This window comes from Erythrolamprus reginae, chromosome 2 (genome assembly GCF_031021105.1).
Source record: "Erythrolamprus reginae isolate rEryReg1 chromosome 2, rEryReg1.hap1, whole genome shotgun sequence".
Classification (NCBI taxonomy): Eukaryota; Metazoa; Chordata; class Lepidosauria; order Squamata; family Dipsadidae; genus Erythrolamprus; species Erythrolamprus reginae.
In genome coordinates, this window is record NC_091951.1 from 304,231,614 (window position 1) to 304,244,361 (window position 12,748).

At 36.7% G+C, this 12,748-nt stretch overlaps 1 protein-coding gene across 3 annotated transcripts in view; it reads right to left on the reverse strand.

Moving 5' to 3' along the window:
• Positions 1–12,748, reverse strand: part of RHOBTB3 (Rho related BTB domain containing 3) — a 64,031-nt gene that overhangs the window by 13,137 nt on the left and 38,146 nt on the right. For all 3 annotated transcript variants that reach the window (XR_011558344.1, XM_070743007.1, XM_070743006.1), the window contains exons 6-9: positions 12,419–12,530; positions 8,868–9,233; positions 5,367–5,479; positions 3,095–3,215 (exon numbers count right to left, since the gene is read on the reverse strand). Coding sequence is in view for 2 of the 3 variants with exons in the window: in XM_070743007.1 (XP_070599108.1) it covers positions 3,095–3,215; positions 5,367–5,479; positions 8,868–9,233; positions 12,419–12,530 (712 nt within the window). In the remaining variant the exon portion in view is untranslated. The remainder of the gene's footprint in view (positions 1–3,094; positions 3,216–5,366; positions 5,480–8,867; positions 9,234–12,418; positions 12,531–12,748) is intronic.

Below are 12,748 nucleotides of genomic sequence, written 5' to 3' on the forward strand. Positions count from 1 at the left end.
AAGTGCCATCATCATTTATTCATCAAGGACAGAACAATATTTTGCATATCACATAAAAGTACTTCCAATTATCACCTCACATATTCAGCTGAACCTTATCATTATAATGGTTCTGGAACTAATATATTGTCTTGAATCCACCCCCGGACTCCTCTCTAGATGTCAGTTTGGAAGAGGAGAGTGAGTTTGAGTCTGCAGAGAAAGGCATTGAACTGAGTATTAGGCAGGATTGGGGTAAGAGTATCCTAGCCTGAGGGAGAAGTCTCAGCTGGGTCAATCACACCAGCACAGTCAAGAGGCTGAGGGAGGAAAGCCACAGCTGCAGCAAGTTGGCCAGGAGGTTCCTGGCAGGACTGTGGGAGCAGTTGTTGCTCATTAGCGATGAGAAGAAGGTGGAGTCCACACCTCCAAAGACATGTACCCATGCTTCCCCAAAAATAAGGCTCTGTCTTATATTTTTTGCCACCAAAAAAGGCACCAAGTCTTATTTTGAGGGCGGGGGGATGTCGTCCGCTGACTCACCTTACTTGCAGATGTCAACCCCAGCCTCCTTTTCGCTTTTAGCGACCTTCAGGAACTTCTTGGCTAGCAAGGAAAACAAGGCTTTCTTGAAGGCCTCTTCAGCCGATAACAGAGCTCCAGTTCAATCCGGAGCTCTGTTATCAGCTACCGAGGCCTTTAGAAAAGCCTTGTTGGCTGCAGAAGAAATGGGACAAAAGTGTGCAAGGCGTGGCCGTAACTACAGTAGTACCTCTAGATACGAGCTGCTCCACATGCGAGTATTCCTAGTTACGAGCTGAGACGCGAGCAAAATTTCTGTTCGACACCCAAGCTCAAATTCGGGATACGAGCCGAGCGTCCACTAGGTGGCGCAAGAATTCCATTTTTTTCCAGTTATCTCGGCGCGAAAAGCCAAATCTAAATGCATTCATTCGAGATACTAATTGATCGACATACGAGCTTGGTTCTGGCACGAATTAAACTCGTATGTCGAGGTACCACTGTACTGTATCTGAAGCTAAGTAGTAGGGCAGCTCTATCACCACACCTCCCCCATTTTAGCTTAATTTTTACCTGTGTACCTTGAAGTGGGCAGAGTCTTAATTAGGGCTTATTTTGGGGGTAAGGCTTATATTGGGCACACATGTAAAAATCAAGCTAAGACTTACTTTCTGAGTAGGTCGTATTTTTGGGGAAACATGGTTGAGCAGAGCGGGAACAGGCACGGTGTCAGTTAGCTAGACTACTCAGGAGGAGCCAACTTCTGCACTGGCATTGGCATTACCTACTTAATCTCACCTTGGGGACTTGAGCGTTGTTACTGGAGCAATGTGCCCAGTTGTTTGCCTCGTGTGCTCGTGCTGTGTAACCTGACTTGTTTGACACATGGACTGCCTTCCTGGACTTTGTGTGTGCCCATTGGATTCGATTGCCCAGTGACTCTTGCTGGTTTGCGCTTGGAATTTGGACATGCACTATGGGGGTGCTTTCTAATCTGTTTGAGGGAGGGGTTGAATAAACACCTTTCCATATATGCAGGGGATAACAGGATAGCACATATATTTCTTGCCAACAAATCAGTTATCATAAATAATATGCAGTTTTCATTCATTTATGCACTACATTCTGCCAGCCCCGCAAGTTAGTCAAAAAGAAGGCAGTAAAAATATTTACTAACTCCTCGCATCCTGGACATAAACTGCTTCAACTCCTACCCTCAAAACTTTGCTACAGAGCATTGCACACCAAGACAACTAGACATAAGAACAGTTTTTTCCTGAATGTCATCACTCTGCTAAACAAATAATTCCCTCAACACTGTCAAACTATTTATTAAGTCTGCACTACTATTACTACGAGCTTTTTCCCATCATTACTATCACCCATTTCCTCCCACATGACTATATGACTGTCACTTGTTGCTTGTATCCTTAAGATTTTTATTAATATTGATTGTTTCCTCATTGCTTATTTGACCCCTATGACAATCATTAAGTGTTGTAGCACATAATTCTTGACAAATGTATATATTTCTTTTATGTACACTGAAAGCATGTGTATCAAAGACAAATTCCTTGTGTGTGCAATCACACTTGGTCAATAAAGAATTCTATTCTATTCTAAAGCACGGAATCAGCTACACATAAAAACCAAATTTATTTTATTGAATAATAGAATATTTTAAGTCTGATTGTGCTTAACCTTTCTCTCATTGCCCTTCCCTACCTCTTATACTTCAGTGATCCAGGGACATGTGCTTGAAACACTTTTTATCATGTTTCTCAAGGCTTAAAAATGTTTCACTCTCGTTTGCCTAGATCAGTTCTTGCCTATTTCTGTCAAGATCATCTTCCTTACTCTCTACACATTCTTAAGATATATCAAAAGAAGAGACTCCATTTTTAATTTCTTTGACATACAAATGAATAATTGTTTTCATTGTTTTTGTAAACCTGGCATTTTGGTTCATATCAGTTTATTTCTCTTTGGAATTTTGAAACAAACAATGACACCCATTGTTCTTCCACTTCCTACACAAAATGTCCAAATATTAACATTTAAAAGCCATCTGTTTCTATTGCCAAGTTATATTGCTGCATTTCAGAGACCTGTTTATTTTCAGTTTAGGTTAAGGATTCTTTTCATAATAAAGGGATATTTAGCAAATCATTCCTTTGGACACACATATCCAGTTTTCCTGACAAGCTATTGTTGTTGTTTTTTACCATTGGTCTCTTCCCAGGACTGAAAAAGACTCACTTGCTCAAGACCTCCCAGTTGTTCCTCTAGTGCAGAGGTCTCAAGCCTTGGCAACTTTAAGACTTGTGGACTTCAACTCCCAGAATGCCTCAGCCATTTCTCAGCTTGCTGGCTGAGAAATTATGGAAGTTGAAGCCCACAAGTCTTAAAGTGACCAAGGTTTGAGACCTCTGCTCTAGTGAAGAGAAAGGATTATTTTCTCATTTTTATGTTAACATTATTTCCTAATTAAGTCAAGAAAATATCGATTTACCGGTTCAGAAGATACGTTAACATTATTTTGTATTATTAAAGAAAATATGAAAAAAACAACCAATGATACTTTATATCGTACCTTGTATTTTGAACATGACATCAGCTAATACTGTTGTGTTAAAGAAAAGTCTTAGGGAACTGTTACATAAATGTAGCGGTCTTTTTGACAAATAAGTTCTATAATTTTGTGAACCGTTAACCTGCAGAATGAAAAGATGATTAAATACATAGATATTTTTTTTAAATTAAGCTTTTAAAAAATTCTACCTGCTATTGCTATTATAGCAAACGAAATCACATTTATCTTTGGTCCTTCCACTTCACTATTTTATAAATATCATCTGTATAGCACTTGATCTTTAGAACTTACTTAATAAATTTTCTACTATCATATTTCTGTCTGTAAATCACAGGAGGCACAACCTCAGCAGAAATTGATGATAACAATATCTATGGCAAGAATCAACCTTCCAAGGAGAAAGAGTGCTATAGGCAGAATCTTACTAAGCAAGGTGCTTATACATATTCCTAAATATAAATTCATGGAATTGGAAATTCTAATTTCAAAAAAAGATGGACCTAAAAACAATGATTGAATGCTGAATTCTTAGCACATTTAGAGGGACACCTAGAGGCAAATGAAACAGACTCTTAATTCAAAGGAACGCTGTAAAAAAATTGAGCAAAAGCTGGTGGGGGAAAGGGATGTAATTAGAAAAAGGCATGAACTGAAATGATGGAATTAACAAGCAGGGTTGAGACCAATTGGTGAAGGGCATAGTTAATGCTGAGAAATACAAAGGCGACAGAAGAAAAAAAGTGTAAATCATTACTAACACTAGATAGCAGAGCCCAAATCCTAAAAAGATAGCACAAGGGAACTTGTAGGAAGGAAGTATTATATTTCTGTGAAGTGTAGTTATTCTTCCAAAAACCTATATTCTTTGGAAAATGAAAAACAGAAGAATTTGGCTTATAGGGAAGAATTTAGTTAATAATGTTATAATACCTATGTTTTAATTGGAGTTTTCCACCCTTTCAATCAACACAATTATCTCTATTTCTCTCAAAACAAATTATTTTTTAGTAACAATGACAAACCTGTGTACAATCTCATTCCACCCTACTTTGTTCAGTATTTTATTCAACTTAATTTATATTTCATTTTTTCAGACTTTTTCTCTTATGCTGTGTTCCATAGTCCATAGAACAGTTTTGATGTATGGCTTAACATAGTGTTACTAATATAATATATTAAGATTAATAGCATTAATTTCCTCAAAAGAGTATGCCACAAAATATTAGGTGAAATCTATCAACAGTTCTATCAAAGCCATTTTAATTTGTTTTATAATTCACAAGAATATATTAACTTATATATCAAAAGTGTCTGTTCTACTGACTATGGGATAAAGGAGGATGCATTGGCTGCTGATCAGTTTCCGGTCACAATTCAAAGTGTTGGTCATGACCTTTAAAGCCCTACATGGCATTGGACCAGATTACCTCCAGAACTGCCTGCTACCGCACGAATCCCATCGACCGATAAGGTCCCACAGAGTTGGCCTTCTCCGGGTCCCGTTGACTAAACAATATCGTTTGGCGGGCCCCAGGGGAAGAGCCTTCTCTGTGGCGGCCACGGCCTTCTGAAACCAACTCCCCCCGGAGATTAGAATTGCCCCCACCCTCCCTGTCTTTTGTAAACTACTCAAGACTCATTTATACCACCAAGCATGGGGGAGTTGAGATATTCCTTCCCCCTAGGCCATTACAAGTTATGCATGGTATGTTTGTGTGTATGCTTGGTTTTATAATAAGGGTTTTTAGTTGTTTTATTATTGGATTGTCACATGCTGTTTTTGTCATTGTTGTTAGCCGCCCCGAGTCTACGGAGAGGGGCGGCATACAAATCCAATAAACAAATTAATTAATTAATTAATTAATCTCAACTTACTTCACAGCAAATTAGAATTATCTGAGAAAAAGTGGAGTGATAACAATATATTCAGTCAGTCACCTCTGTACTGATGTTTATTTCAAAAATTCATATTGTTTCTTTTCACATTAAAGTAACATGAATCAAGTTGCAAAAGCTCTATGGATTTATACTTCTATTTCTAGTATTCAGTTAACAGAACAAACGACCCTTCCTTATCAAGCAAATACTTTTCCCCATTAAAAATTACCTGTTTACAAATCTGAAAACTTTTGATTTGCTTTTAAGAATCTTAACAGTGCTTTCTTGTTAAAAAAAATATTAATACTTTTTCTAAATAAATATAAGCCTCACGTTTGAAAAATGAAAGTCTCTTTATATCTTTTATTATAATAAAAATAAGATTTCAACTTGCCTTTCCTGGAATTTTCAAGATACATTTTATCCTCTCAAGAACAAACTCAACATCTCCAGGGTTCTTCAGTTTCTTTTTAATGTGCTCTTCCAATAGGTCCCATTGGAAAGCACCTAAAGATATGAAACAAGTACTTTTAAAATGGCATACACTTTTAGCACAAGGCATCTTTATTATCAATCTAATGTGTGCATGATGTCCCTTAGAGATTGCGGCTCTGCTGCAAACGGTATTTAATTTTTATAGATTTCACTGTATTGTCTTTCACTAAATCTAGTAAATGACAAATTTTACCGATTCACCCACATAAATTTCATGGATATTGGGACTGAGGACACTGCCACTCTGCCATCATTTTATTTAAAAGCAGCAATTATGTTCTTTTCCGCCAATTCAGCTACTCATAATCTATGAAAAATATCTAACAAAAATATCATTACTTTCTCTTGGTTGTTTGCAAATCTTTTACCAGGAAAAAAAAGCCTTTACCTTTACTCCAGTGTTTCCCAACCTTGGCAACTTGAAGATATTTGGACTTCAACTCCCAGAATTCCCCAGCCAGCATTTGCTGGCTGGGGAATTCTGGGAGTTGAAGTTCAAATATCTTCAAGTTGCCAAGGTTGGGAAACACTGCTCTACTCTACACAAAAAGGAGAGAAGAGAAATAAACCAACACACCAATTGTGAACTTACAGCATAAGATCTGTGGAGTCCTTGGTCTTCTGTAAGCTTCCCCAACCTCTAAGTTTCACTACCCAACTAGGGAACATCATCAGTGTTATGAATGGGAGTTTGCTGCCTGTTTATATACACCAACAACCTTGCCAATATTTGTGGGGATGGGATGCAGGAAGTCTTTGGCTTATGACCACAATTGAGGCCAAAATTTCTTTTGCTAAGCGAGACAGCTGTTAAGTAAATTTTATGAACTTTCTTGCCTCAATTATTAAATGATCCACAGCAATTGTTAAGTTACTAACATGGTTGCTAAGTGAATCTGGCTTCCCTGTTGACTTTATTTATTATTTATTTATTTATTAGATTTGTATGCCGCCCCTCTCCGTAGACTTTGCTTGTCAGAAGATCACAAAAGATAATCACACGATCCCAGAATATTGCACTTGTCACAAATATGAGTCAATTTCCAAGTCTCTAAATGTTGACCACATGACCATGGGAATGCTGCAACAGTTGTGTGAAAAAACAATCGTGTCACTTTTTCAGTGCCGCTATAACTTCAAAAGCTCACTAAATGAACATTAGTCAAGAACTACCTGTATTTTCATTAATAGTTCATTGTTTTCTGCTTGTTTGTCTGGGGTTAATCCTGGGTTATCTGGATGGTGGTTGCTAGAGAAGATGTATGTTGATCCTTTTGTTTGCTTCTTCTCCTTTTTGTTGTTTCTTTTGAATGAATAAATGTGGTTTATCTCTATATAGGAACTTTTCCAGCTGCCACAGAATCTTCCTAAGCCTTAGAGAAGGAAAACTGGGCAAAGACTATGTTTTAGATCATTCTATGCTTTAGTAATAACAGTTTTAAACTGAAGTACAGTAGTACCTCTAGATACGAGTTTAATTCGTTCCAGAACGGAGCTCGTATGTCGATCAACTCGTATCTGGAACAAATGGCTTTAGACTTTGTTTTTCCCTGCGGAGATAACCAGAAGCAAGGATTCTTGCGCCACCTAGTGGAAGCTCAGCTCGTATCCCGAATTTGAGCTCGGGTCTGGAACAGAAATTTCGCTCCCGTCGTGGCTCGCAACTTGGAATACTCGCATGTGGAGCAGCTCGTATCTAGAGGTACTACTGTATCTAGATGTAGTTTAGTTATACTTAGTTTCTGTGGCGAATAGGTCTTCTGTATTCGATGTTTTGTATTTTAATTCTGTTTGTACCAGGACTTTACATTAAATAACTGGAAAAAATAGCTCAGTGATCAGGAACAGGGGTGAGACAGGTTGTTTCCAATTGGAACACAGAACTACAATTTTTCAAACCCCGGCCCCAAATGAGTTTCTTATCACTTTCACTTATATGGCAGCTAAGCCAGAAATAAAAAGTTGTTTTCCAGCCAGACAGAATCCTGTCATAGAAGTTCCTTCAGCTGATTACTTTGACTGTACTACGATTTTGTCTTTCATCTTTCTGTTTCTCTGTTTAAATAAAGAAATATCTCTAAAACAATGACCAATGAGCAACATCCTTTTAAAATTTTATAAAACACTTTATGACATAAAATGATTAAAAAACATTTTATGACATAATACAAAATGTCATAAAGTATTTCCTGTGGTCAACTTCTTGTGTTTCATTGTGCTATACAGTTCAACATGAGATACTTTCAAGGCAGATACATCTCTGAGTTGCTCCCTGAATTTTTAAGAACTTTTCAGTACATTAGAACGTTTGCCATTGTTGAATGCATTAAGGAATCTGGTAAGGAAATATCTCAACGATGGGTTGCCTACTGACTTTTACATCATCAAAGAAAATAGAAAATACTATTGATATACTTCAAAGTCTCCTGAAAGTCCTCTATAATATGACCGGCATTCAGATGACTATGGTCCCAAATGTTTATAAACCTACTTTCTGGATCTCTGGACTTGGCAATAGAGAAAAAAGCATTTTTGTTCTGTAGCAGCTTACATTGATAAAAACTATCTTCACGTATGCGTTCAGATATCTTCAGTATCATAGACTTCTGTACTGTATTTGCATATTCTTTTTCTGATGCATACACAGACCTCTTGGAAAACATGGGTTCTCAACTTAGGGAATACAGTGTTCCCTCGATTTTCGCGGGGGATATGTTCTGAGACTGCCCGCAAAAGTTGAATTTCCGCAAAGTAGAGATGCGGAAGTAAATACACTATTTTTGGCTATGAACAGTATCACAAGCCATCCCTTAACACTTTAAACCCCTAAATTGCAATTTCCCATTCCCTTAGCAACCATTTAGATTATTACTCACCATGTTACTTTATTAAAGTTTATTAAAAAAATATATTTATTAAAGGTGGACGAAAGTTTGGCGATGACATATGATGTCATCGGGCGGGAAAAACCATGGTATAGGGGGGAAAACCGCAAAGTATTTTTTAATTAATATTTTTGAAAAAACGTGGTATAGACTTTTCGCGAAGTTCAAACCCGCGAAAATCGAGGGACCGCTGTAAATCTAATAACCATGTAAATGGAAGTCGGTGGGAGATCTATGTGCTTACAGAAATAATTCTACAGTCAAGAAGCTTTTTGTAAGAATATCGGGGCACAGAATATCTTCTATTTCCTTTTTTAAATGGACTTCTCTGGAATAGTTTGGTGGACTAGGTACACATGTCTCCACCTGTATTCTGAAGTGATACTGCCAAAGTATACACTAACTCAAAGTGAATAGGCTTCCATATTAATAAAATAATATGTACTCCGCTCATAGTAAGTAACCTCTTCTTTGTTAACAGACAATAAACAGCCGGAACTATTGTGAGAGGATACCTGAATAAATGAAGTGCAGAATATCTGTCAAACAAGAGCAGAAGAATGAGTCTTTAACAATGACTCTTACTGGTGAACCACATGATGTGCCATGTTTTAATATGGGAAACAGAGTTTCCTGTTTGGCTGCAAAGAGAGACTGAGCAGTTCTAACGATAGAAGAATCCTGAATGTCAGTTGGGCTCTTCACATTAAAAACCAACATGAAGACATGGCTAATAGAGCATAAAACAATCCTGTGTGCTTTTGCTACCTCCTTCAAGTCTTCAGAGTAAAATATCGCATCAACACACTGGCAGCAGAACAACAAGTTATGTAAATCAGAATCATAATGTGAAGTTTCGCCTTTTAAGATAGGCATTTTTTCTAAAAAAAAAAAAAAAAAGACCACATATTAGAAAAAGAATTCATGAATAAACTATTCATAAAATCATTGTTCATAAAATTATCACAGTTGGAATGCTGCTCTTTCCTGCATAAAATTTAATAAGCCACATGGATTGTCTTGTCTTAGAACAGGGTGATTGCTTTTATCATTTATCTACCTCCCCATTTCACATATTTGCAGTTCACTAGACTGGCTGCTTTCATACAATACAAACATGAAATTAAAATATGGCTGTCTGTTTCACAACTTAGTTTGCCGCATAAATGCAGCTGCGAGAGCTATCATGGGCTTTCATAAATATGCCCATGTTACACCAACACTCCGCAGTCTGCATTGGTTGCTGATCAGTTTCCGGTCACAATTCAAAGTGTTAGTTATGACCTATAAAGCCCTTCATGCCATCGGACCAGAATATCTCTGGGACCGCCTTCTGCCGCACGAATCCCAGCGACCAGTTAGGTCTCACAGAGTTGGCCTTCTCCGGGTCCCGTCAATTAAACAATGTCGTTTGGCAGAGCCCAGGGGAAGAGTCTTCTCTGTGGCGGCCCCGACCCTTTGGAACCAACTCCCCCCAGATATCAGAGTTGCCCCCACCCTACTTGCCTTTCGTAAGCTCCTTAAAACCCACCTCTGTCGTCAGGCATGGGGGAATTGAGACTTTCCCTCCCCCTAGGCTTATAAAATTTATGCATGGTATGTCTGTATGATTGGTTTTCTAAATTAGGGTTTTTAAATTAACTTAAATATTAGATTTGTTTATATTGTCTTATTATCGTTGTTAGCCACCCTGAGTCTATGGAGAGGGGCGGCATACAAATCTGATAAATAAATAAACAAGCATGCAAGCAAGCAAGCAAGCAAGCAAGCAAGCAAGCAAGCAAGCAAGCAAGCAAGCAAGCAAGCAAGCAAGCAAGCAAGCAAGCAAGCAAGCAAGCAAGCAAGCAAGCTTTATGAGGATTTTTTAGTAAGACAATTCTGTTCCTAAATGAGTGGGCTTGGAATATCCAGGCTACAAAAATATGTAGAACTGTTTGTTGGAATAGTATTTCATAATATGAAATTTTATTTCAACAAATTTCATAATTTCAAAAATGGAAGAATTATGAATTATAATATTTGAAGTAATGGTTTATTATAATGAAGACATGTTCTTGGACTCTGCTCAGTTCGTCTCATTATTTCACATTATAATCTATGCTGCTACCAGGTACAAAAGGATTGCTCAATCCTCTATGAAAGGAAATATCTAAGACCACTTCTTTGTACCAATCCATTCTAGATAAGACTTTGGACATAAAAATCAGATAATATCTCCTTTTTTTGGTGCCGTCAAGCCCGTCTTTGTGCCTTCAAGTCAGTCATCTCAAAGGTGCTTTTTCGAAAGGCAATTGGACTTTGTTTTTCCTTGAAGACATTTTGCTTCTCATCCAAGAAACTTCTTTCTTGTTTTAGTATTTTTTTATTGTTTTTATATTACAATTCCATTTTTAAATTGAAGCGTGTTTTCTAGGTAACAAAAATATTATACTTTAAAAATTTCATAATCATTACGATCATATCGTAAATTACTCAAGCCTAACTTATACCGCCAGGCATGGGGGAGTTGAGACACCTTTCCCCCCAGGCTTCTTTATATTTTGTTTCATGTTTGGTATGAATGTGCTGTTTGTTTTTTAAATATATGATAGGGTTTTATATGCTTCTTTTAATACAGTGGTACCTCGACATACGAGTTTAATTCATGCCAGACCAGAGCTCGTATGTCGATCAATTCGTATCTCAAACGAATGCCTTTAGACTTGGTGTTTTTCGTGCCAAGATAACTAGAAACATGGAATTCGTGCGCCACCTAGTGGATGCTTGGCTCGTATCCCAAATTAGAGCTCGGGTGTCGAACAGAAATTTTGCTCGCGTCTCAGCTCGTAACTTGGAATACTCGCATGTGGAGCAGCTCGTATCTAGAGGTGCTACTGCATTAGATTTGTTTTGTTATAATATTGTTTTTATTGTTGTGAGCCGCCCCGAGTCTTCAGAGAGGGGCGGCATACAAATCTAATTAATAATAATAATAATAATAATAATAATAATAATAATAATATCAACATAGAAGCACATATAAATACTATTAATCATTGTTATAAAATATATTATCTTCCATATTGACATCAATCATATACGCATCAAAATGTTTACTAATCAAAACTTCTTTCTGGAGGAGAAACTAAACATCTTCAAGGAAAAACAAAGCTGTTTTTTGAAAAAGCACCCTTGGGACAACCATGACCTGAGTGACTGAGAATCTCTATAAACCTCCAAATCAGTCCTGGAAACTGCCTGTACTAGATTCTTTAAAATTGAGATGAGTGTACAGAAAATGGCATATATTTCACGATACCAACTTATTGTTTTTCAATTTTGTAATCACACTATGCTTATCCTATGCTTTATCCAAAAAATAAAGAGCATTTTCAGATGTCCAATTTACATTGGGATATTGTATATTGGGAAATGAAACATAAAATAATAATTATCTGCTCATAATTCACTGATATTTTACATCAGTAGTAATTTCTGTCAGCATTATGTGGACCTGAAAGGTCATCATTAAAAATTTTACATCAACTTCTTTCTAGATTTTAGATTGATGGGAAAGATGCACATATCCAGAGAAAAGTATCTACATATTGATAAAGACTCTGGACAATACTATTATTTTAAAGAGGGGGAAACATTCAAATGGATGTGCTAGCTTCCATTCTGTTACCATTTTATTCTTCTGAATGCTCCTGGAATTATAAACCATAGAATAAGGATGGTATATGATTAGAAACAAGCATTTTGTTTTAAAGCACTCCTGCCAATCTTCAAGAAAAAAAGAAGGACAAATCCTATAGGTAGTGCTCAACTTATAACTTGTTTCTGTGAATGTGATATTTTATAAGAAATTATATTCATGGCAGCAATTATTTTAAGAATGAGCTCCTCTAATGAAAGTCATTTCATAATGCTGCATTGTCCATGACACCTTATCAAATTTCCAAATGTTCTCTGTAGCCCAGAAAGTTTGGATATTCCATTAGGAAATACAATTTTAAATACTAATCGCATGAGTTCTGCAAGTTACAATATTATACAATTCACTGTAACAGATATTAGAAGGCACCTGGTTGATCAAGCTGGGGTGGCTTAACTCCATGACATTTATGGCTTTTCTTCCTTTTCTTCACTTTTTCAGATGATTTCTGATTCAAGCTTTGTATAATAAAATATTCCAGCTAAAATCAAACAGAACATGTATCATTAAAATTTCATAACCAAAATTAATAACACTAAATTTCATAATCAAACTCATTTAAGAAGATGCAATTGATCAGTGTCACCCAAGTATTTCTAATTACTGCTATTGCTTTTAATCTAAGCTTTTCTAAATACTCTGGATATAAATAGTTTGCAATCCTGCTTTAAAACTGTTTAATTCTCACTAAAACCAGCA